The 27,443-nt window shown below is 40.1% G+C and overlaps 1 protein-coding gene across 1 annotated transcript in view; it reads right to left on the reverse strand.

The window, feature by feature from the left end:
* Positions 1–27,443, reverse strand: part of CFTR (CF transmembrane conductance regulator) — a 194,069-nt gene that overhangs the window by 44,569 nt on the left and 122,057 nt on the right. Inside the window, exons 18-21 of the mRNA XM_054726453.1 lie at positions 19,914–19,993; positions 13,879–14,029; positions 11,424–11,651; positions 9,046–9,146 (exon numbers count right to left, since the gene is read on the reverse strand). Coding sequence (XP_054582428.1) covers positions 9,046–9,146; positions 11,424–11,651; positions 13,879–14,029; positions 19,914–19,993 — 560 coding nt within the window. The remainder of the gene's footprint in view (positions 1–9,045; positions 9,147–11,423; positions 11,652–13,878; positions 14,030–19,913; positions 19,994–27,443) is intronic.

The following is a 27,443-nucleotide window of genomic DNA, read 5'->3' on the forward strand; positions in this document are numbered from 1 at the left end:
CCCTCCTCTCAGATTCTTACAGCACAAACTATTTTCTTTCTTTTTTAATCCTCACCAGAGGGTGGGTCTATTGATTTTAGAGAGAGAGAGGGGGAGAGAGAGAGCGACACAGAGACAGAGTCATCAATATGAGAGAGAAACATCAATTGGTTGCCTCCCACACCCAGACTGGGATCAAATTCACAAAGGTTCAGTGTATGGGACAAAACAAACCAACTGAGCCACCCAGCCCTAAGAGAAACTACTTTCAATACAAGATAATTAGGCATCAGAAGCATTGAAGAAAAGTCAGGTTCCCCTTTTCTCTTCCCAGCAGGTTTCTTAGTCATTTGATCTTTACTAAACCCAAAATAAACACGGGCAATAAAAGGACAAAAGGAGAAACAGAAGAAGTTTCTATTGACAGAAAACTCTTTTCAGATTGCATCAATCTTGCAAAAACTTTCTGTTGCCCCATTAACTGGAATCTAAATGTGAGCCCTACAGATGCACAATCTTCCCTGCTCATTGTTTTCTTCTTCTTGTGTTATAAGGTACATACAATACAACAGGGATGGTTTATCTGCTGATGTCGTTAGAGAATTAAGGAAGCAAGATAAAAGTCACATGCTCAGATCTTTTGTTTTTGTTTTGTTTTTTAATTTAATGTTATTGTTTAAAGTATTACAAATAGTAATATTTATGCTATTAACATATTAACAGAGAGCCCTAAAAAGACATAAACTGTCAACTGCCTCATTCAAACAAAGACTATGATTGTAGGCAAGTTGTCAGTCACCAGATGGCTTGATACATCACCTTTGTACCCTTTAGCTCTTATTTATTCATTCATTCATTCATTCATTTTTCATTCATTCATTCATGGAGGCAGAAATCTAGGTGTGCATTGCCTATTTAAGATACATAATGCTTATCTAGCTAAGAATAGGAGAAAGAGAGCATTATGGCACTAAAAATGGCATCTTGTGAATCCATAGGCAATAAATCAGTACTTTGCTTTGTTACTTAAGAATGCAACAAATTTAATATAATAGCATTAGCAATAATTACAATCTATATAATATTTGATGTATGGTGTTAAAACAAATTAATATTTCTCTTTTCATCCCATCTACAGAAGGGTATGAGATATGTAATTGATATGAATAGACATATACACAATTCTAAAATGAAGAATGAATTGACATAACAGTTTTTAAAACAATGTTATCAATTGAATAATTGGAAATCCCCTAACATGGGAGTTTATAGTGGAAATTATTAAATTAGACTCTGATAAATTACAATAGTCTTTAATTTCTAGGCTGATTCACAATCTATTATACTATAGTAAGTCCTCACTTAACATTGTCAATAGTGACTTTAAGCAAAAGGATGTATAATGAAACCAATTTTACTATTAACTAATTGATGTAAATAAGAATTAAGGTTCCTACAGCATCTCATTAACGCTATAACAAAATGACATTGAATGAAACAATGTTATTTGAGAACCTGCTGTATATTGTTCATAAGGTGCCAAGGTCCACATAGTTTTTTCCAACCTGCTAAATAAACCTAGACAAATTAGTATATAGAATAGACACTTGTTCTTTTTCAATCATCTCTAGATATTATATGTGTATTTTGAAGAGCTGCTGGACAAGAACTTATGGCCTAAAATGTCAAGTCTACTGGGAGATACCTATCACTGTGTTTTATGAACACTTGGAGGTATCAAATTGGTACTTGGATGTATGTTTAGAGAGCAGGGAAGTAGTCTAAACTACAGATATGAATGTGTGATCCTTTAAGAGATGGGTTTTGAATTATGGAGTTAGATAACAACAGCTAGAGAGAGTGTAGATAGAAGAGGGCTAGAATATAGCTGAGATTTAAGAGATCTGAAAACACACACACACACATACACACACACACACACACACGCACACACACACACGCACACAAACACACAAAACACAAAACAAAAAACAACAACAGGGGCCAGCAAAGAGGAGAAAGGTAGAATCAGAGAGGTAGCAGGAACACAAGGTGAAAGTAATATCATGAAAATAAGAAAGGAAAGTATCATGAGAAGGATTTTTCCATGGCATAAATACTGCTGAGAAGTTGAGGGAGACAAGAGCATTGGCTCTGGCAAGGTATTGATCATGAGTCACAGGGGTGATAGAAATGAAATGAAATAGGTTGTAGAAAGAATGGGGAAAAGGAAATGGAGACAGGAACTCTTTACAAGAAGTTTGGCTGTAAATAGGTCAATGAAATGGGGTGTAAGCTGGAGGTCCAGGGAAGGTAGTTGTAAGCTAGAGAGAAAGATCCAAACAAGAAAGGTTAATTGTATATTATCGGCCTTTATATAAGAGCAAAGACACAGAGCGAAGGTGGAACACATGAAGAGAGGTTCAGCAGGGTAGTGCAACTGGTGAAGAGAAAGGAGGTGCTTCTTTCTGGTTGCATCTTGTTTCTTTCTTTCTATAAAGTATGTAGCAAAGTCATTGGCTGAGAGTGAAGAAAGTAGAATTATTAAAGCACCTGAGAAGAGGCAAAGAGGTAGGAAAGAACTATCTTAGGGAATAAAATAAAGAATTAATTAGGGAGATCCAAGATGGTGGTGAATAGGTAGAATGCTACACTAACCTCCTCCCAGGACCAAAGTGAAATTACAGCTAAATTATAGAACAATCATCCTGAATAACCAACTGAAGACTAGCCTGAAGACAAGTCTTATAACCAAGGTTTTACAGAAGAAGACTCAAGACTAGTAGGAAGGGCAGAGATGCAAAAAGGGCTGGCCCCACTCCCACAGGTGGTGGTAACAGCCTGGAGGGATATCTCAGCTGCAGGGGTTCCCCTAAAAAGCCTGGGGTCTGAACCACAAGCTGGATTCCCTAGCTCAGAGCACCAGAGCTAGGAAGAGGCGCCCACATAACATCTGGCTGTGAAAATCAGTGGGGGTTCTATCTACCAGGGAGAGACAGAAGCCTTCTAGGGACACAGGTGCATTCTTAAAGGGCCAAAACACAGAATTCCATTCACAGTCACTTACCCTGGACTCTGGCAGAGAGAGGGCTAAGCCAACTAGAGTCCCATGAGAAAAATCTGGGGTATGTGGCTCTGGGGAGAGAGTCAAATACACTGAAGAAAGAAATTGAAGAAAATACAAATAAGTGGAAGAATATACCAGGTTCATGGATAGGAAGAATTAACATAACTAAAATGTCCATACGACCCAAAGCAATGTATATATTCAATGCAATTAATATCAATTTATCAATGTTGTATTTCACAGAACTAGAACAAATATTCTAAAAATACATATGAAACCACAAAAGACCCCAAATAGCCACAGCAATCTTGAGAAAGAAAAACAAAATAGAAGGAATCACACTAGCTCTAATCAAACTATGCTGCAAAAACCATGGTAATAAAACCAGCATGATACTGGCATAAAACCAGAGATATAGATCAATGGAACAGAATGTTGAGCCCAGAAATGAATCCATGGCTTCATGGTCAATTAATATTTGATAAGGAGGCGAAAACACACAATGGACTAAAGATAGTCTATTTAATTAATGGTGCTGGGAAAATTGAACAGATACGTGCAAAAAAAAAAAAAAAAAGAAGAAGAAGAAGAAACTAGACCACCAACTGACACCATACACAGGAATGAACTCAAAATGGATTACAGACTTAAATGTTAGACTTGAAACCATAAAAATCCTTGAAGAAAACATAGGCAGTAAAATCCTAGGCACCTCTCTTAGCAATATTTTTTCCTGTTGTATCTCCTCAGGCAAGGGAAACAAAATAATCAATAAACAAATGGGACTACATCAAACTAAAAAGTTATTGCACAGCAGAGAAAACCAACAGAATAAAAAGAGAAACTACTGAATGGGAGAACATATTCCCCAATGATACATCTGATAAGGGGTTAATATCCAAAATTTATAAAGAACATACAATTCAACTCCAAAATAAAGAAACAATCCAATTAAAAAATTGGCAAAGGACCTGAATAGACACTTCTCCAAAGAAGACATACAAATGGCCAATAGACAAATGAAAAGATGCTCAATGTCACTAATCATTAAAGAAATTAAAACCACAATGAGTTATCACCTCACATCTGTTAAAATGGCTACCATCAATAAATCAACAAACAAGTGTTGGTAAGGATGCAGACAAAAGGGTACCCTCATCAGTGGAAATACAGATTGGTGCAGCCACTGTGGAAAGGAGTATAAAGTTACCTCAAAAAATTAAAAATGGAGCCCTAGCTGGTTTGTCTCAGTGGATAAAGCATCAGCCTGCAGACTAAAGGGTCCCAGGTTTGATTCTGGCCAAGGGCACATGCCTGGGTTGCAGGCTCGATCCCCCGAGTAGGGGACATGCAGGAGGCAGCCAATCAATGATTCTCTCTCATCATTAATGCTTCTATTTCTCTACCTCTCTCCCTTCCTCCCTGAAATCAATAAATATACATACATCTTACCTTATAATAGACAAATATGCAAATTGACCGCACCTTCGCTACGCCCAAGCCACGCCCACCAACCAAGCCACGCCCATCAACCACGCCCACCAGGAAACCGTTGCAGGGACGTTGGGGTGTGGCGGAGCCCAAGGCTGGGAAAGCCGCCTGAGGCTTTCCCAGCCTTGGGCGCCAGCGGGGAGCCTGCGCCAATCGCAGGAGACCACTGGGGGTCGGCTCCTGCGATCGGGTCGCAGGGACGCTGGGTGCGGCCGAGCCCAAGGCCGGGAAAGCTGCCCGAGGCTTTCCCGGCCTTGGGCGCCAGCGCCGATCACAGGAGACCACTGGGGGTCGGCTCCTGCGATCGGGTAGCAGGGACGCTGGGTGCAGCCGAGCCCAAGGCCACCGCCCAGGGCCAAGCCTGGACCCTGAAAGAAGGTAGAAGGTGGTGGCCACAGCTAAGGCCTGGGTCCCCGGTGCCGGCAGAAAACTGGTGCAGGTGGTCAGGTGAATGAAGGTCTATTGCACGAATCTTCGTGCAAATGGGCTACTAGTCTACACTAATAAAAGAGTAAGATGCAAATTGACCATACCTTCACGATGCCCACCAACCAATCAGGAGTGAGTATGCAAATTAACCCAACAAAGGTGGCAGGTTAATTTGCATACATGGGCACCAAGCAGCAGGGAGTGGGGCAGGATGCAGGCGTTCCACACTGCCCCAGCCATTCTGGGCCTCTGGGCAGCGTGGGAAGGCGGAAAGGCGGCTCTGGGCCCGAGTGAAGGCAGTGCCGGCAGCCAGGGGAAAGAAGACCCATTCTTGAACGAATCTTCAGGCATCGGGCCTCTAGTGTGTGTGTGTGTGTGTGTGTGTGTGTGTGTGTGTGTGTGTATTTTTTTTTAATTAAAAATGGAACTGCCTTATGACCCAGTGATTCCACTTCCAGGAATATATTAGAAGAAACTTGAAACACTAATTCAAAAGAATATATACACCCCTATGTTCATTGCAGTATTACTTACAATAGCCAGGATTTGGAAATAGCGCATGTGTCCATCAGTACATGAGTGGATACAATGGAATACTACTTGGTTGGAAAAAGAAAGAAATCTTACACTTTGCAACAGCATGGATGGACCTGGAGAGCATTATGCTAAGTGAAATGAGCCAGTCAGAAAAAGACAAGTGCCATATGCTTTTATTTATATATGGAATCTAATGAACAAACTAAACTAACAAAATAGAAAAATACTAATAGATAGAGAACAGACTGACAGCTGTCAGAGGTGAGGGGGTTAGCAGAGCTGGGTGAAAAAGGTAGAAGGGATTAAGAAAAAGAAAACCCTCATACAAACAGACAACAGTATGGCAATTACCAGAATGAATGGGGTATGGGGGGAAGTAGAAGAAGGTATAGGGGGGATAAATGGTGATGGAAGGAGACTTGACTTGGGGTGGTGAACACACAAAACAATATACAGATTATACAATTATATACCTGAAACCTATATAATTTATTAACCAATATTACCCCAATAAATTCAATGACAAGAAAAACAAGTAATTAATTAGGAAAGAGTAATAAAAAGATTGTTGGCCAGTTTTGAGTGCTGATATTTGAGATGTATAGTCCATCATAAATACAAAGTGGCTAGAAGTAGTGATGAGGAAGTATTATCATCCAATTACCATTACTGGTTGAAAGCTAGGCCCCGGGGTATAAGCAATGGATGAGCTATAAAAGAAAATTCATATTGCCATTTTTAATAACTTCATAGTTCTGTTGACATTTGACTCTGTGTTCATGTCAAATGGGGAAATAAAATATTCTTTAAAAATCTAAAGAGGTTTTTTTTTCTCAGTAGCCCAGCAGAAAACTAAAAGCATGCATCAAACAAAACACTGTGTTTACTGCATTTTAAACTGAGATCTGAATTCAATTAACAAATCAGTAAGATAAAAATGAAAACATATTGAGTTTTTTACTTCAGAGGTCACAAAGACCTTTATTGTTAAGACCATTCAAATGTGAAACTTGAGGACATAGGTATCTCCCCTTGTATTGTGAACATATGCCAGGTGAAAATTTAAAAAAAATTACTGTACAACTTTAGCAATTGCATGGGTGAAAGCAGTATGATGGGAATTAATACCTAAATAAATGCCCACTGAGGCTCCGGAAAGACCACTGTGTGATTTAACAAGGAAATGAAAACTAACACAATCACTTTGATAATCAAACTAAAGAACATGACTTTTTAAAAAATGAGATAAAATGCAAATATTGACACTTTTTTTTTGTTAATTATCACCTAAGGATATTGTTTCAATTGATCTTTAGAGAAAAAGTGGAAGGGAGGGAGGGAGAAAGAGACAGAGATAGAGAGAGAAACATAGATGTGAGAGAGACACATCGATTGGTTGCCCACAGCATGGCCCTAAAGCTGGGGATGGAACCTGAGACCGTTCAGTGCACAGGGCCAATGCTCTAACCACTGAGAAACTCTGGCAGGGGCCAAATATTGATACTTTTTATAGTCTGTATTAGAACCTAATTGTTCTTTGCAAATTTCCTTTTAAATTAGGAGATGAAAGACACAATGTCAAAACATAGGTCACAAAGCCCAGGATGCCATGTGAAAAACTAGAGAAGTAAAAATACCTTAAGGATACCTTCATGGAGATTGGACATACAGAATAGAACTGCAACAACAAAGGTTTTGGCATCAGTGTGTAGAGGTTGATACATTAAACCAAGATAATTAATATGGCAAAGAGAAAGGAATTGTGGATATTTAGGTTGAAGAGACATTTTAGAAAAAGAGGTGCCATAATGAAATTTTTAATTATAAAGTCAAAGTTGTAGCAAGTTGGAACAAAGAATTAAATAAATGCAAGCACAATATTTATTTACTCTTCTCCTGCTATTTTTCAACAGAAACATTTTGAAGTACATTTATAAGACCCAACCCTAAAAGCATGAAAGCTGAGTGAGGAGATGAATGAGTAGCTAAAAAGAGCTGGCCAAACTCAAAAAAATAATGTTAAAGGAAAAGAGATAAACCGTACTATAAATCATGTTAAAGTTAAATTACATTTTAATGAATTATTAAAATTCTTTGGTTAAATAAAACATCAAGATACATAGGCAAAAAAAGGACATTAGAAAGTTTGGGGTTTTTTCCCTTAGAGATTTTTTATAATGATATTTGTTCTGGCAGGAATTGATTACACAAATGTCACAGCTGAATGAATGTGTGTGGTTTGAGAACAAGTGAACTGCCTCAAGAATGGGAAAAGGAACTTGGACTGCAATAAAAGTAATTCTCAACATGGGTTTCTAGACCCTTCACCAATCCAGTAATGGATGACTGGTTTTAAATAGAGTACTCCAGATAGACTAAGAAAAGTTGATGATTAAGCTATCCAGACAAACTACACTGTCTGATTGAAAATTATGTATTTGTGTTTTTATAAACAAAAATGGGAAATCTGCCTTGCTTCATTTATCTCTCATTCTAGCAGGCACGGGATTCGTGACCCTAACACTGTGTAGCTCATAAACCTACTGCAGGCTCTGCATTCTAGGGAAATAAGACAAGAGAAACAACAAAACTAAAATATGATCTTTGCATACACCAATCAAGGATACAATCGTGTGGTAATACGGATCAAGTAAAAAGAGAGAAGGCAATGATAAACACTTAAAGATGAGAAAGGAGCTATGACTACACACTGGGAATTTTAATACTAAGAAAAGAATATAGTAAAAAAAAAGGTAATGACGATAAATTTGAAAACCCAAGATAGGTAAGAATTTCTTAAACACAATACCAAATGCACAAAACATAAAGGGAAAGACTAATAAATTTAACTTAAAAGCTTCTTTTCATCAGAAGACACCAAAAGACCAACCACTGACTGGGGGACCATCTTTGAAATGTATAGAACTGATAACTGATCCAGAACTCATAAGCTCCAACAAATCAATTAAGTAAAAAGCCCAGTCTATTTGAAAAATAGGCAATCAATATGAACAAGCAATGAACAGAAGCAAAAACTCAAATGGCCAATTAATATGTATTAAGCTGCCCTATCTCCTTAGTAATCACTTCACATCTGATTGCCAAAAAGTAAAAAGTCTGAAAATATCAAGGGTTGTATATCATAGGGATGGATCTATGAGAATCATTATACTCTAATGATGGGAACATAAATTGGTACAACAGATTTGAGAAAAATTTAGCATCAACTAGTAAAGTTGAATGTGGCTTAATTCTATGACCCAGCGATACCACTCCCATGTATCTACCCTGGAAAGATCCTGGACAAGGAGACTGTAAGAATGCTCACTGTGGCACTAGATCTCGATTGTGGTTATCTATATGGAGGAAAGAAGAGCTATGGGTTTAGTAAGAGACACATAATGGCCTTCAATTTATCTGTAATGTTTTATGCCTTAATGTGGGGGGTTGGGGACCTAGTTGTCCCTTATGTGATTACCTACAATTGTTGGTTTGTCTGAATTTTCCATAAAAACAATATTTTAAAAATAAGAATTACTTACCAAACTATCCACATCTATGCTGGAGTTTACAGCCCACTGCAGTGTACTCATGATATTCATGGCTAATGTTAGAATTATACCTACTGTTCCTTGTCCGTCACCTAAGGGGGAACAAAGATAGAAACAAACGTTATGTTATTCCTCGTGAACCCCTTTATTTATACCTCTCCATACATCATTTAAAGTTACATTTCAATTTTGTGCCAGTTTTAACCAACTTTCATCTAAGTTCACCATCTATCACTAGTAATAATGCCCTACATATAGTAAGTATTCAATCAGTGTTTTAAATCAAAGAAAGATTGAAGATTAGGAAAGAGTTGCCCTTTTTTCAATGCTTGAGATATTGAAGAGGCCGTAGGTGCTGGGCACATACCATGTTTATCTTTTCTACTGTTACTCTGTGAGTAACAATACCTTCAAAGACTACAATGGACAATGGGGGAAAAGCCCTGTGTCTCAATGAGATCCTCTACGACGAATTCAGATGCTTTTGGGAAGAGAGTGGGCTTACAGTCTCACAGAGAGTTCCGCAGGGCTGCCATTTGGAAAGAGAAGACTGCCATTTATCTTATAAAAAAAACAACAACTAGTTCACCCAGGAAGAACAAAACTTAAGTGTTTATAGAGTAAATAGATTTTCAGGGCTGGAGAGGACCACTAATTAAAATTCATAAATATTCAGTATTTATGACCATAAAAATGTTCCAATACAAATGTTCTTAAATTATTACAACTTCATGTTATCAAATCACAATTACAAGTAAGTCTTTGTGTCTATTATGCATGATAAACCTGTCATAGTGTTCTAAAAAAAACAGAAGAAATACTAGTAATTCATCCTATCATTATTAATTGAAATTTTTGCTTCCATAATTCCTCTAATAGAAGACAAACCAAAGACAGCAGTTATGTCCTCTTAGTACTAAACCCGTGGTCAGCAAACTGCGGCTCGCGAGCCACATGCGGCTCTTTGGCCCCTTGAGTGTGGCTCTTCCACAAAATACCACGGCCTGGGCGAGTCTATTTTGAAGAAGTGGCATTAGAAGAAGTTTAAGTTTAAGAAATTTGGCTCTCAAAAGAAATTTCAATCGTTGTACCGTTGATATTGGGCTCTGTTGACTAATGAGTTTGCCGACCACTGTACTAAACCATTTATTCTAAATAGGTCAGATGTGTTCAGAATTTCAACATATTAGCCATTCTGAAGATTAAGATGAGAGTAAGATAAAATTTAATAGCAGTAACAATAATAAGCAATGTAAAATTTATGGGTATTTATTATAGGCCAGGCGCTGTACTAAGTGTTATGCACAAATTATCACATTGAATACAACAAATCTATTGGATAGATACTACTATTACATGCCTCCTGCCTTAGGGCTCCACAGGGCACTCTTGTAACTCTCCAACAGGTGACCCATTTTGATTTGAGCAGGATTCTGCTCTTACAACCAAACAACCCTTTGACCTTTGCTCTGAGTCTTTGTACACTGTCATATACATATTTCAATACTTTATATAGCTCCGTGTTCAACTTCTTAAATTAGAAGAACTCACTTATCTAATAGATTTTTACTTTTCTTATGATGAAATATTTTGTGGTTTTTTTACCCAAGATCTTAAAATTCAGCACATTTGTATTTGAAAAAAAATATGGCACTTTTACCTAGCATTTCACATCTGTGGCAGTTTTTGTCATGCAAAATTCTCATTAGGATAAATTTTACCAACTGGTGGTTAAAAGAACAAAACTTACCAGGGATGAGGCTTTTGTATGTGAGTGTGTGTAAATGCTGATGATTCTATTCTCGTATTCAGAGAGCTCTTTATTGGAGAGCTCTACTATTTTTTTAACTAGAGGCCTAGTAGACAAAATTCGTGCATTGGTAGGGTCCCTAGCGGCTGCTGGCTGCCAGCCAGGTACTACCTCCAGGCCCCCTCTCCCCCCACCCCTAGGGCCTGCTGCTTGCTGGCCCCGTCCCCTGGTCTAACTCTAAGGTCAAAGGGACAATTTGCATACTACCCTTTTATTATTTAGGATCCTTTACCAATATGAGAGTCCAGAGATGTGTTGTTGTTTTTTACAATCACAGATTTGTTATCTGACTTGCTCTTTGTCTCAGTCTGTTAGACCACAAAGTTGGGATAATACTATAGACAGTTCTAATTCAAAGACATCATTGTTCAACAACAAAACAATAGAAATTCAAGGAAATAATTTGTTCAACAATAAGCTAATAAATGTTTTGATTAACAAATGCCCCCAAATTGGTTTAAAGGTATCTAAAATTTTTAAGCTAAAAAACGTAGCATTTTGTTGGTTGACAACATTTTAAATTAAATGTTTAGCTAACTACTAAACAACTTCATAGTACCTGTTGTTAAAATGGAAATGAAGGTAACAGCAATGAAGAAGATGACAAAAATCATTTCTATCCTCATTTGGAACCAGCGCAGGGTTGACAGGTACAAGAACCAGTTGGCAGTATGTAAATTCAGAGCTTTGTGGAACAGTATTTCAAAGTAAGGCTGACGTCCAAAGGCACGAAGTGTCCATAGTCCTTTCAAGCTCGTAACCAGGTGAGTGAAAATTGGACTCCTGCCTGTGAAATATTCCCATAGAAAACAATGCAAATCATGTAAATGCACAATGCAAATTTTTACTACCACGTACCTGATAAAGTTTAGCTTAAAAGACAGCAAATGTCATTAGTTAGAATGGTTTCTATTCTGGTGCCAACTTGGAATAGATGAAATTTATAAATTTTTAATGTTACCCTCCTTTTGTAGTTGGCTACCATGGATGGGAACTTAATATAAAATCACTGCCATTATTTATTCATGTTTCTTGGCTACTTCTGGCCAGTTTTTCTGGCTAATTCTAAATTAATCACCATTGAGTGAAAATGGTTTTCTTTTAAAACAATTTATTCAAAGCCTTAAGAATGTTTAAAAGATTTAACTTAACAAATAACCTTCAATGCAGAAATGCACTTGAAATTTAGCCCCTGAAAATGCACCTGCACCAAGGCTGTTACCGAAAATGTGCGTCCCAAAGAGCTCAAGCAATATTTGGGGCACAAAAAAGCAGACCTGAAGAGAGAAAAGAAGGGTGTCTTAAAAGAATCCAGAAGGAAGAATTTTGTGCAATATTGTTTAGAAACTCTGACAAACTTTTAGTAATAGTAGCACTATTATTTTTAAATTTAACTTATATAAGTAAATGATGAATGAATATCCTATATAACCCTAGTAAGACTCTATACAGTTGTTTTAAAACCAAAATGAGCCTGGCCGGTGTGGCTAAGTGGTTGAGCATTGGCCTTTGAACCAGGAGATCATGGTTCAATTCCTGGTCAGAACACATGCCTATGTTTTTGGCTTCATCCCTAGTAAGGGACAAACAGGAGGCAGCCAATTAATGATTCTCTCTCATCATTGATATTTCTATCTCTCTCTCTCTCCTTCTCCCCCTCTGAAATCAATAAAAATGTATTTTTAAAAAGTAATTAAAAAACCAAAATGAATTCACATACTCTTAATTAACAAAATCAATCTATGTGTACTTTGTAATTTAATGTTTCCTTTGATATTCATACTAGTGGCCCGGTGCACGAAATTCGTGCACAGGAGGGGGGGTCCCTCAGCCCAGCCTGCACCCTCTCCAATTGGGGACCCCTTGGGAGATGTCCAACTGCCGGATTAGGCCCGATCCCTGTTGGACATCCCTTTCACAATCTGGGACCGCTGGCTCCTAACCGCTCACCTGCCTACCTGCCTGATCACCCCTAACTGCCTCTGCCTGCCTGCCTGATTGCCCCTAACTGCCTCTGCCTGCCTGCCTAATCTCTCCCCCAACTGCTCTCCCCTGCCAGCCTGATTTTGCCCCCAACCGCCTCTGCCTGCCTGATCCCCCCTAACTGCCCTCCCCTGCTGGCCTTATCTCTCCCCCAACTGCCCTCCCCTGCTGGCCTGATCTCTCCCCCAACTGCCCTCCCCTGCTGGCCTGATCTTGCCCAGTCTTTGCCTCTCTTTGTTTTTCTCAGCAGTCCTCCAGGCCTCCCTGTCTCCCTCTTCCTCTTTCCCAGCTGGGCAGGGGTAGGGCCAGTGGGGGCCACTCCACCCTCTGCCCACCCTCCCTTCCATCCAGGCCTCTCCAGGCCCAGTCTGTTTTGTTTCCTCATTCTAAGAGAGGATCCGAGAGTGAGCTGGGAGGGAGGGAAAGAAAGGGAGAAAAGGCTGTGAGCTGGTGGGCACTATGTGTGTCTGTGTGTGTGTGTGCAGTTGTGAGTGAGTGTGAGTGCCGGCCCTGCCTCCCCCGTTCCTGTCTCCGCTGCCACAAGTCCCAACCTACCAGAGCCTGCTGGTGCACAGCCTGGGCGTTAGGTCAAGCCTCCAGTCATTGTGGATGTGACGGACCCAGGGTTTTTATATATTAGGATACTTTTAATCCTCACCCACAGATATATTTTGTTTTGTTTATTTTTTTTTTTATTTGAGAGAGAGAGAAAGAGAAAACAACATCGATGTGAGAGAGAAACATTGATTGGCTGCCTCCTGTACATGCCCAGACTGGGATCAAACCTGCAACCTTGGTATGTACCCTGACCGGGAATCGAACTGATAAGCTTTTGGTATACAGGACAATGCTCCAACCAACTGAGCCACCCAGCCAGGGCTCTATCCATATAATTTTTAAAAGTCATTTTTATATAATGCAAAAGTTTACAAGCAGGAAAAAAATTTTTGAAACGTAGATTAATAATAGAGAATTATGAGTAGCTCTTGTGGACATTTTCTGAGGTGAGTGTTGCACATTCAGTGTCATACCTTCAGATTCCAGTTGCTTGAGTTGCTGGGAGGTGTGGAGAAAGTAGGCTCTCAATAAAATAAAGGCAGCGATCACTGGCACTGTTGCTAAGAGAATGTAGGGCTCTAAAACTGAGACCACTGCTACAGCTCCAATCACAATTAATACCAGCTGCAGGATCAAAGAAAACACATTGGTGTGTAAATATTTTCATGTTGCAGAGTGGACAAGGTATGTATGTCAGCAGTATATTTCTAAATAGCTCTTCACACTCTGTTCCATTCTCAATAAAAGGCAGGCATTTTCCTACTAGGACAGCTGTCATCTCAAAGTACTTTCTCATAAGTTTTCTTTGAATATTCAAAAATTGTTTAGGTTCCGCATAATAACATTTTGAAGTTTAGAAAGCATGGTGATCTTGGATCTCTTAATGTGCTAACTTCCCGTACACAATACATTGGGAAGGGTGACTTTTTTTTCTAGACTGACCCACTTTTAAAATAAACTTTAATTATAAGATAATTTCCATATGAATGTGAAATTTTAGTATTTATTTTGCTTAGACAATTTGTAAAAAATGGGCATTCATCTTGCAACCTTTTGAGTCAGAAAGATCTGGTTGAAATGTATTGTCATTTAAGCAAGCTACTTAACTTTTCTGAACCTAGTTTTCTCATGTTTAAGATTGAAAAAACAATTATACTTAATAACTAAATGTTATTCCCTTTATCCAAAATCCTGTTTCTGTTCCTTCAAACAATTGGAGATGACCTAGAGGCCCGCTCCCCCCAAAAAAAGATTTTGGGGGTATGGCTAATTTAATTTGAAATTGGATAATTTTTTCTATCTCATATGTTGTCAAAATAATTTTGTGTTTCGGTAAAGTCCATCCACTAAAGCTACAGCTTCACATTATTCACCAAAAATCTGGAGCCCTGTTGGCAGTCTCAGAAATAATCTAACCACATTGGTGTTCTTCAGGATCAATTAAAGGCTTAAATTCTATTTCCACATGACAAATCCACACATTTAAAAACACACACACAAGTCTGCTAACATTTATTCCACAATAATGCTTTTGAATAAAGTATAAACTGTTATAACAAGGGTTAAAAAAATAAACCTATTATAATATTCATATGATAATCAATGAGCCAGTTCTCCACCAATTTCCATGGCTGACATGTGCATTACCCAGATAATGAAGTGGAATACAGAAAATTTTGGTAGATGTGAGCAGGATGTGGGTGTAGCTAAAATCTGCATAAATCTTCTTTGAGTAGGTTATTTTCATCTAAAACTTATACTCATGTCTCCATGACACTTTTCTAGGGAAAATACCTGCACATCTAGAGGCATCAAATTCTGCAATAACAGCCCTCCACTCATTCAACAAATATCCAGAAAAATCTTTACTGCCAGACACTGAACTAGGTACATATGATGGCTCAATAATCTCAGGAAAGTCTTCCTGTTCCATTCTGCCCCAACAAGTGCCACCAGCACAGTGAGAAAGCCCCTGATGCCCTATTACTACATGACAAGATTTTATCAATTGGAAACCATTGTTTTATAATGAAGGATCCTTTCCCCAGAAATAGGATGTTTTGGGAAGAAAAGAGAAAAATTCTGATCTAAGCATGATTAATTAGGGAATATGACAATTTAAATGGGCAATCATATTAAAGAGCAGTGCGTCTGAAGGACAAATGCTGATACATTTGTAGCATGGAAAATTTCAGCTACTCCATCAGAATCAGGGTCTTTTGTTTGCTGTTGACAACTATAAATGCACTGTGTCCATTTGATTTCTGACATATTTCCCACATATCTGGGTAGTCAACTAACCAAGATATCACACTGGGTTAGAGAAGAATGGAGAAGGAAGGTACAACTGGAAGTGATGAAACATTCACAAGATAGATTTCCAGCAATTAAAATAATCCAGAATAGAGCCCAAACTGAGAAATAAATGAAAAATAAGCCTAAGTATTGAGGAAAATAGTTCTATTTGCCCCATAAGAGTCCACCCTTAGGCACTGAAGTTAGAATTTAATAATTTAGCATTATGTGCAAAATTGAAGGCACTGATTTAATATATTTGATATTCGGATTACACAATGAATCCTTAAATTCTGTCCTATTTTAATTTACAATGGTTAAGAAACAAGTCTTTTTGGACTGGGTTTATTAGTGAGAGGAACACAAAATAGGTAAACAGAGGGACTTCAGGACAAGATAAAAATTTGAGCACAGACTTCTAAATCCCATTCATTCTTACCCAAATCCTACACTTTGTCAGAAGAAAAATTCAACAGACTATAACACCTGCAAGGCACCATTCATTCATGCTCTTAGGAAGTGGGCAGCACATTTTTAACTACCCAAAGCATCTCGTAAGCATCCCTGACACCGACAGTCACACAGCATTGCCTGGAACTGGATCTGATAAGGATAAAGGGTCACTTTGAAATCAGTAATTAATTAATTAATTAATTAATAGGTAAATAAATGAATAAATATTAATTTAAAACCATGCATAAACACCAGATTTGGAATTCATAAATGATGATCCTTGAGAATTTTTAGTAAGGATTTAATGGAATTAATAGAATGAGTAGGGGGAAAAATGTGAAAGACACAGTAGAGATCAAAGTAGCAGGACTCAGTGTGTAATCCTAATATATAAAAAGCCAGGGGCCGTCACGACTGAAACAACCAGACCTATGACCGAACAGCAGGCTGCATGGGGCAACCAGGCCGGCAGGGGGGTGAGTGAGGGACAACCAAACAACTGAACAGCAGGCTGCATGAGGCGACCAGGCCGGCAGGGGGGTTAATGAGGGATGACCAAACCACTGAACAGCAGGCTGCTTGGGGTGACAAGGCTGGCAGGGGGGTTAGTGAGGGACAAACAAACGAATGAACAGCAGGCTGTGTGGGGTGACCAGGCTGGCAGGGGGGCAGTTAGGGGTGATCAGGCTGGCAGGGGGGGTAGTTAGGAGCCAGCAATCCTGGATTGTGAGAGGAGTGTCTGACTGCCGGTTTAGGTCCGATCCCCGAGATCAGGTCTAAACTGGCAGTCAGACATCCCCCAAGGGGTCCTGAATTGGAGAAGGTTCAGGCTGGGCTGAGGGGACCCGCCCCCCCTTGCACGAATTTCATGCATCGGGCCTCTAGTCTTATATAATAAAAGCCTAATATGCTAAGTGTCCAGTAGACCAGTCAGCCATTCAACCAATCAAAGCATAATATGCTAATGATATGCTAAGGCCACTCAAATGCTCGCTGTGATGTGCACTGACCACCAGGGGGCAGTCAACCAGTCGCTATGACATGCACTGATCACCAGGGGACAGACGCTACAACCAGTAGGTTAGCTTGCTGCTGGGGTCCGGCCCAATCAGGACTGAACGAGACGGACCAGACACACCCTGGAGCCCTCTCTCAGTCCCTCCCTGGCTGGCCAACCTTGTGCGTCACTCCCTGGCCCCAATTGTGTACCAGTGGGGTCCCTCGGCCTGGCCTGTGCCCTCTCGCAATCTGGGACCCCTCAGGGGATGTCGGAGAGCTGGTTTCAGCCCGATCCCTCAGGCCAGGCAGAGGGACCCCACGGGTGCATGAATTCATGCATGAGGCCTTTAGTTGTATGAAAGAGAGAAGAAATAAAAAAAGACCTAAAGGTTTTGAGGCTGAGAAGAGAAGATTTTGGTAGTTTAAAATGTGTAGGCTTCTGTTTCATTAAAAAAAAAAAAAAAAAATCATTCACCCAAACAGAGATAAGTAGGAGCTAGAATACAGTTTCTCTCTGTTTGGCTCCAAATTGCCATCTATGGTCCACTTCCATTGTACCAATCTGAAGCAGATAACTTTAGTAGTAAAAGTGACCATCATCAGGTTTACCTTCCTCCTTTTACAGGTTAGAAAGCTCAGACCCTTAGAGATTAAGTATCTTGTTAAGGTAAAATAGTCGTATCTTCAGACTAGAATCTTCATTTTTGTTATATGATATTCCAATCCAGAAAGCAAGATTGCCAGAACATTATCAAATGTTAGAAAATAGAGTAAAGGGAAATTAATTTTTTAAAGGAAATTTATAGGTATGCTTTCTTTGTACAAAAATTTGTTTCTGAAATGTGTCTGGAATTAAATTAATCAGAACATAATTAAATATAACCCAGGAGCTCTAGCAGGTTTGGCTCAGTGGATAGAGCATCACCTTGTGGACTGAAGGGTCCCTGGTTCAATTCGGGTCAAGGGCACATGCCTGGATTGCAGGCTCGATCCCAGTAGGGGGCGTGCAGGAGGCAGCTGATCAATGATTGTCACTCATCATTGATGTTTCTATCTCTCTTTCCCTCTCCCTTTCTGTCTAAAATCAATAAAAGTATTTGAGGAGCTCACAATTTAAAGAGCCCCAGTGAAAATTTTTTTAAATAAAATTGAAATTAATCAGATTTTTACTATATTTGATTGTCATATATTATGCTTCCTTATTGTAGACCTTTCTAGAAATAAAACAGGGAAATTAAAGAGCCCTGCCCAAACCCTTGTGAAACAAGAACTAAAGACTCCCAACATCAGAAATTAAGCAGGAACTATTCAAATTGCCAAAGAGAAAGCATTTGAGAGTCATCCCTGTGTCAAAAATTGTTAATTTATAAAATGAATATTTAAAAATTAATCTCCCAGAAGGACTTATGAAGTGAGCCTTATATTGATTCAGAAAATACTCAGTAGACTACAAAAGTAGGAAAAAAAAAAACTATCATGAATCCTTTGCAATCATGTCAAAATATCCATGTTCCAGTTTGTACCTGATTTCACAATATTACATTTGGGACCAGTCATTTACACTCCTGAAACAAGGAACAACGTCCATCATTAAAGAAAGACAGAGGAAATACTCCTTCAAATGCACAAACTCAAAGCACCAGTTAAAGAATTCTAGCAGCCACTGTTGAGTTATATCCCTCAACAGCACAACTGAAGGAAATCCAAGAAGTTAAAGTTCACTTAGAACAGTTAATGCATTTGAGCTGCCCATCATTTTAGATGAGGCAAACTGGCAATCTGGTTTTTCTGCACTTGCCAATGTTGGTTGTGTATATATACAAATGTGGTAGCCCATATTTTGTTGTATGGGTTCTCTCAAATAACGTATCATTATTGAGGGGAAGGGGAGCATGAAAGTGGGTGGGAGGAGAGAATGACTCATGGCAAGATAGGATGCATCTTGTTTCAACTGTCTCACCAAGGAGATCACGGAGACTGTGGCATTTGCTCTCTGGGGCTCGACTGAAGTCAGGCAGGAGCTGTTTTTAAACCCGGTCCAACAGCCAAGGTTATTAATTCACAACACACCTTAAGTCCTGTCATTATGGAATCCTAATGCAGTATCCCATAGCTTACCCCTATCTCCATCCCCTTCTTCTTTATTCTCACCACCAGTCCATCACCACACCCCAGAGACACATGCTCAAAGCCAGGCTGCACTGGAGGCCTCTTCAGATATTGTATCACCCAAGGATAGTTCTCACTAGTCCTGCATTTTTCTTTCCCCTCTCACCTTCTTGAGCATTTATTTATAAATCTGTCCCTGCATTATGGTCCTTACTATGAGGTGGATGGCTACCTAATCTGTGCCAAGGTACTCATGGTTGAAAATGTAGCCCACCAAAGAACTGGTTTTCATTTTAACATGGGCCCTCTGGAGGTAGGTGACTGCCATCAAATAGTGATGCCGATGTCAAAAATGTCATACTTCATGGACAGTAATTTGGGGGAAGGTGGTTTATTATAACTCTCAAATCACTCCCAAGTAGATGATTATTACATATTAATGTGGAATTACTTTGGGTTTGGGTCAGGTTCTAAGTTGTCACTGAATCTACTAAAATTATGCTTACTTTGAAGACTTTTGATATTGACAAAATTCATACAATAGAAAGGACTTCAACTCTCAAGCAAATGAAAAATACGCAAAAACTCGTTTACTTCTTTTTAAAAGCATGACAAATGCAAAGATAATCATACTTATTTTACAAAGACAAACCTGGATGAAGTCAAATATGGTAAGAGGCAGAAGATCATCCAAAATCGCTATATCTTTGGAAAATCTATTAAGAATTCCACCTGTAATATAAAAGAAGATAAATTCCTCAACAACCAGTAATCTTAAAAATACATTAATATTTCATAAATCTGGATCATAGTGGAAGCATTCAGAACTCAAATAAGACTTAGCATGTAATCAAATAAAAATGTAGAAAAATTTAGTGTTCTACAAAGGTTCTAAGGAACTGTGTTCAAGTTATTGTCTCCCACTTTTAAACCTTTATAAAATATAGATTGCAGTAAGATTCAGGCCAAAACTAATGTCTTTAATAGAGCCCTTATCACAAATTATGACAGGAAGGGGTACTCATCCTACTACAATCTCACACTTGCAAGCCTGGCTATGTTCTCATCATTCACTTACACCTGTAGTCAGACCGTTTAGCTCTCCTTCTCTGACCTCCTCCCTTTCTGACTCACCTCTGCAGAACCCGTGGCTTCTCCAATACCTACACCACATGTACATCCTCAGCCATGTTCTCCCTTTCTACCCTCTTCACTGGCAATCTAAGCTTCCGTCTGTTTTCTAAAGTCCAGACTCACATTTATAAGACTGGTAATTTCTTCTGTAAGTAGAAAAGAATTATATATGAGATGTCTACTATGCATCAGACACAATGCAAGGCACTGAGGTGACACAGGTGAAAACGCTGTGCTCCGTGTCCTTGAGGAATTCATTGTCTAGATTTAGTGAAACCATAACATAATGATGTACAAACAGAGTGATAGTGAATCTTATCATTCACCACCACCCCCATTAACTGCAGGATAAAGTTCAAAATTCTTAGTTTAATATTTAATGCCGTCTATGATTTGGCCTTAAACCCCTTAGTTAATACAAGCCTTCTCTACTCAAACATTCTGTTTCAGCCAAATTGTTTGATTCTTTTACAAACTTTACTTTTTAATTATAGTTGGCATATAATATATCAGTTTCAGGTACAAAACAGTGACTAGATATTTATATATCTTACAAAGTGATCACCCCAATAAGTCTAATACCCACCTGGCACCATAGTTATTACAATATTATTGATTTTATTCTCTATGCTGTACTTTACTCTCCCGTGACTAATTTTATAAATAAATCCCTTTCTTGGTTTCTTCTTTTTTAAAAACAAATATTTTTATTGATTTCAGAGAGGAAGGGAGAGAGAGAGTATAATAAAAAAAAACAACAACATGAGAGAGAATCATTGACCGCCTGTCTCCTGCACGCCCCCCCGCCCCACTGGGGATCGGGCCCACAACCCGGGCATGTGCCCCCGACCAGAATCAAACCCAGGACCCTTCCGTCCCCAGGCTGATGCTCTATCCACTGAGCCAAACCGGCTAGGGCTTGGTTTATTCTTTAAATACTCTCGACACTCTCTTACTTCCCTGCCTTTGCTATGAGGTTCCCTCTGCTTGAAAACCATTTCCTCTCATCTTTGTCAAATCTATGTCTCCTCTCCCTCCTGGGCCAATTCAAAGCAGCCTCTCCTACAAAGAAGCACCAATGGTTGCACCAGCTCCTCCTCTGGACACACTTAATACCTTTACTATATCTTGTCAGCACCTCTGTGTTATAATGACTGTACCCACGTCTTATATCATAGTTGCTTGTATTACATGTCTCATCTCTGTTTCTAAACGGTAAATTGCTAGAGGTCAGTGGGACCTTGCCACATTTATTTTCCATTACACATAACGCTCATCCAAAAGCCTTATATGTAGGAATTATTTAATGCATATTTATTGATTTAAATATTATTGATAAAGGCAAGGAAGTATTGGTTGCTGCTGATTATAGCAGAGAATATGTAGGTAACATAATGAGAAATGGGCCATAAATCAGTAACAGCAATGGTTTTTTTTTTTTTAAATAAAGCATCATCCTTGCATACAGAAATTGGGGGTGTGGGTAAGGGTGGGTAAAGAACATGTTATAAGGTCATCTTGCTATTTCAGTTCTCATGAGCATAAGGAAAAATGCAAAAACGGAGATGATTCGGAATCATTTTACAAAGCAGATTAAAGTTTGGAAAATAAGATGAATGAGAAAATGAAAAGAATGGTAACCATTTAATTATGAAAAAGAGAAGGTTCTTAACCACGATGTGTAGTGTTCAAGGGAATGAGGAGCTCTGAAACATAAAGAGGGGAATGGAAAGTACACCCCCGTGGGAATAAGGACCCTCAGAAGGAACAACAGGGAACTGACGTTTATTTCATGTTGGCTATGTAACAGGAAGAAGATTGCCTGTTTTATTCTCACAAAGATCCTCTGAGGTCCCCATTTTACAAGTACAAAAGCAAGGCTCAGGCTCAGAAGAATAACTTGACCATAATCATCACTCATATGGTGACAAGCCAGGACTCAAACAATTCCCATGCTCTTTCCAGTACTTCTCATTGCCCATTTATGGTTGCTGGCAACTTGGACAAATCCTCTATCTTCTCTGGGTCTCAGTTTTTCCATTAAAAAGAATAAAATTATTGAATCAAGGTATCTAACATTCCTTTTAGGTCTAAAATTTCTTAGCTTTAAAACATGGTAACAGAGGAATCATATCTCAACACTAGAGGCCTGGTGCACAAAATTTGTACATGGGGGCGGGGGGGGGAAGGATGTCCCTCAGCCCGGCCTGCATCCTCTCCAATCTAGGACTCTTAGGGGGATGTCCGACTGCCGGTTTAGGCCTGATCCCAAACTGGCAGTCAGACATCCCTCTCACAATCCAGCTGCAAGCTCCTAACCTCTTGCTTGCCTGCCTGCCTGATTGCCCCTAACTGCTTCTGCCTGCCAGCCTGATCGCCCCCTAACCACCAGCATGATTGATGCCTAACTGCTCCCCTGCTGGCCTGATTGCCCCCAACTGCCCTCCCCTACTGGCCTGATGGCACCCAACTGCCCCTCCTGCTGACCTGGTTGTCCCCAACTGCCCTCCCCTGCAGGCCTGGTTGCCCCCAAGTGCCCTCCCCTGCAAGGCCTGGTTGCCCCCAATTACCCTCCCCTGCTGGCCTGTTCTCCCCCAACTGCCCTCCCCTGCTGGCCTGATCACCCACAACTGCCCTCCCCTGCAGGCCATCTTGTGGCAGCCATCTTGTGACAACATCGCAGCGGCCATATTTTGGATATCTAGGATAATAAAAGCCTTATATGACAACCCTACAGCCAACATCATACTCAATGCGCAAAAACTAAAACCATTTCCCCTAAGAACAGGAACAAGACAGGGATGCCCACTCTCACCACTCCTGTTCAACATAGTACTGGAAGTGTCAGCCATAGTGATCAGACAAGAAGAAATAAAAGGCATCCAAATTGGAAAAGAAGAAGTAAAACTGTCATTTTTCCCAGATGACATGATATTGTACATAGAAAACCCTAAAGACTCCATCAAAAAACTACTAGATTTAATAAATGAATTAGGCAATGTAGCAGGATGCAAAATTAACACTCAGAAATTGATGGCTTTTTTATACACCAATAATGAACTCACAGAAAGAGAAATAACAAAAACAATCCCATTTACCATTGCACAAAAAAACTAAGATACCTAGGAATAAACTTAACTAAGGAGGTAAAAGACCTGTACTCAGAAAACTACAGGACATTGAAAAAGAGATAGAGGAAGACATAAACAAATGGAAGAATATATCGTGTTCATGGATTGGTAGAATCAACACCATTAAAATATCCATACTACCCAAAGCAATATAGATTTAATGCAATCCCCATTAAAATACCAACAGCATATTTCACAGACCTAGAACAAACTCTCCAAAAATTCATATGGAATAAAAAAAGACCCCGAATTGCCACAGCAATCTTGAGAAAGAAGAACAAAGTAGGAGGGATCACAATACCAGATATCAAGCTATATTACCAAGTCACAGTTCTCAAAACTGCCTGGTACTGGCACAAGAACAGACATGTAGACCAATGGAACAAAACAGAGAACCCAGAAATTGACCCAAGCCATTATGCTCAATAAATATTTAACAAAGGAGGCATGAACATACAATGGAGTCAAGACAGTCTCTTCAGTAAATGGTGTTGGGAAAATTGGACAGATACATGCAAAAAGAAAAAAAAAATGAAACTAGACCACCAACTTACACCATGGACAAAAATAGACTCAAAATGGATAAAGGACTTAAACATAATATGGGAAACCATAAAAATCTTAGAAGAATCCATAGGCAGCAAAATATCAGACATATGTCATAGCAATATCTTTACTGATATAGCTCCTAGGGCAATGGAACCTAAGGAGAAAATAAACAAATTGGACTATATCAAAATAAACAGCTCTGCACAGCAAAAGAAACCATCAACAAAGCAACAAGAAAGCCCACTACATGAGAAAACATATTTGCCAATGTTATATCTGATAAGGGCCTAATCTCCAAAATTTATAGGGAACTCATATATCTTAACAAAAGGAAGTTAAACAATCCAATCAAAAAATGGGCAAAGGACCTAAATAGATACTTTTGGAAAGTGGACATACAGAAAGCCAAAAGACATATGAAAACATGCTCAAAGTGACCAATCATCCAAGAGATGCAAATCAAAATGATAATGAGGTACCATCTCAGACCTGTCAGAATGGCTGTCATCAACAAATCAACAAATGACAAGTGCTGGCGAGGATGTGGAGAAAAAGGAACCTTTGTGCATTGCTAGTGGAAATGCAGACTGGTATGGAGTTTCTTCAAAAAATTAAAAATGGAACTCCCATTTGACCCAGTAATCCAACTTCTAGGAATATATCCCAAGAAAACAGTAACACCACTCAGAAAGGATATATGTACCCCTATGTTCATAGCAGCACAATTTATAATAGCTAAGATTTGGAAACAGCCTAAGTGCCCATCTGCAGATGAGTGGATTAAAAAACTACACAATGGAATTAAAAAACTACATCTACACAATGGAATACTACGCTGGTATAAAAAAGAAAGAACCCTTACCATTTGCAACAGCATGGATAGACATGGAGATCATTATGCTAAGCAAAATAAGGCACGATCTCACTCATTTGTGGAATTTAATGAACAACATAAACTGATGAACAAAAATAGAGCCAGAGACATAGAAGCATCGAACAAACCATCAAACTTCAGAGGGAAGGTGGGGGTGGGGGGTAGATGGAGGGTAAGAGATCAACCAAAGGACTTGTATGCATGAATATAAGCATAACCAATAGACAAAGACACTAGGGGTGAGGGCGTGCGCTGGGGGTGGGGGTAGCTGGGGAGAGGTCAATGGGGAAAAAGGAGATATATGTAATACTATATGTAATACTTCAAACAATAAAGAATTAAACATAAATATATAAATAAAACATATGGTGGTGATGAGTATATCCAAATGAGGCAAGGTGTTAGTGAGCCACAAGGACTTCAGAATAAAGATCTTCCTGCAAACTAACACTGAAATTTTGTTAACCAGAAAAAAATAGATTGATATTTCTTATCTTGAGATTTGTAGATATAAATCACTCTAAAATCCTCAATCCTATAAGTTCTTCTCTCCTTTATAATCAAATGCTTCTGTGTCTACCTCCTCTCCCTTTGTCTGCGAGTTCTTCCAGGGCAGGAACTGTGCCTCATTCATCTTTTCCCACCAGCCCCTGGCTTAGTGCCACACAGTGTAAGTACTCAGCAGACTGCTGTAAGGATAAAACCTGGGAATTCCTTATTAAACTCTAAATGGCAATTGGACTGAAGGAGAATTAATGGAATTGATTACATTCAACGTTCCTTATTGCCCTTCGTTTTTCTTTTGTTTTTAATCTTTGGTCTTTATTTCACTGCTCTTACTTTTTGTGATTTTATTTTTATTAAGGTATAATTGACAAATAAAATTGTAAGGTATTTAAAGTGTGCAACATGATGATCTGATACATGTAAAAGGATTCCTCCCATTGAGTTAACACACCCATCACCTCTCATATCCACATTTTTAAACATTTATTTTATTTTTCCCATTACCATTTATGTCTTCTATGCCCCTTTCCACCTCCACCTCCTCCCCTTCCACAATCACACACTGTTGCCCATGTCCTCATATGAGTTCTCTCTCTCGCTTTTTTTTTTTTTAGATTACAACTTTAAGTTTTTATTTTATTTTTTATTTTTTATTTTTTTACTTTATATTTCTTTATTGATTAAGGTGTCACATATTTGTCCTCATCCCCCCATTCCCATCCCACCCCTCTCCCCACGCATGCCCCAATCCCCTGTTGAACTTAACCGTTGGATAGGCTTATATGCATGAATACAGGTCCTTTGGTTGAACTCTCCCCCTCCCCCCACCCTCCCCCCATCCTCCCCTATCCTCCCTCTGAGGCCCGATAGTCCGATCGATGCCTCCTTGCTTCTGGTTCTGTTCTTGTTCCTCAGTCTATGTTGTTCATCATTTCCCCTAGATGAGCGAGATCATATGTCACTAGATATATACTAATAAGAACTGAATGTGAGACGAGCAATAATAGTTATGCTGACAGGCAAATGAATCAATCTGTAGCGAGCTTCCCCCTGGACCAACAGTTCTTTTGAGACCCAATTTCAATGTCCAGTAGTTCCTTATGTGTACATGTCAGCACTGACCCCTCAGCTCTGGATGGTGGACAAATGGTGGTAATGGAGGTCCGACTCCCTCTGGTTTGGTCTCGGCCGAACCCAGGGGCACGGCGTCACCCGGGCTTAGGTGCACAAGGCCTCACCCGGATCCAGGGACACATGGTCTCTCCCGGACCCAGGGATGCTTGGCCTCTCCCAGACCCAGGGCCACTCGGGCTCACCCGGGCCTAGGTGCACGAGGCCTCACCCGGATCCAGGGACACATGGCTCACCCGGACCCAGGGACGCTTGGCCTCTCCCAGACCCAGGGCCACTTGGGCTCACCCGGGCCTAGGTGCACGAGGCCTCACCCGGATCCAGGGACACATGGTCTCACCCGGACCCAGGGACGCTTGGCCTCTCCCAGACCCAGGGCCACTTGGGCTCACCCGGGCCTAGGTGCACAAGGCCTCACCCGGATCCAGGGACACATGGTCTCACCCGGACCCAAGGACGCTTGGCCTCTCCCAGACCCAGGGCCACTTGGGCTCACCCGGGCCTAGGTGCACGAGGCCTCACCCGGATCCTGGGACACATGGTCTCACCCGGACCCAGGGACGCTTGGCCTCTCCCAGACCCAGGGCCACTTGGGCTCACCCGGGCCTAGGTGCACGAGTCCTCATCCGGCTCCAGGGACGCATGGTCGCACCCGGACCCAGGGACGCTTGGCCTCTCCCAGACCCAGGGCCACTTGGGCTCACCCAGGCCTAGGTGCACGCGGCCTCACCCGGATCCAGGGACACATGGTCTCACCCGGACCCAGGGACACTTGGCCTCTCAGACCCCGGGGCACGTGACCTCACCCAGGCCTAGGTGCATGAGGTCTCACCCGGATCCAGGGACACATGGTCTC

The sequence above is a fragment of the Eptesicus fuscus genome, chromosome 14 (genome assembly GCF_027574615.1).
Source record: "Eptesicus fuscus isolate TK198812 chromosome 14, DD_ASM_mEF_20220401, whole genome shotgun sequence".
NCBI classification, from domain to species: domain Eukaryota; kingdom Metazoa; phylum Chordata; class Mammalia; order Chiroptera; family Vespertilionidae; genus Eptesicus; species Eptesicus fuscus.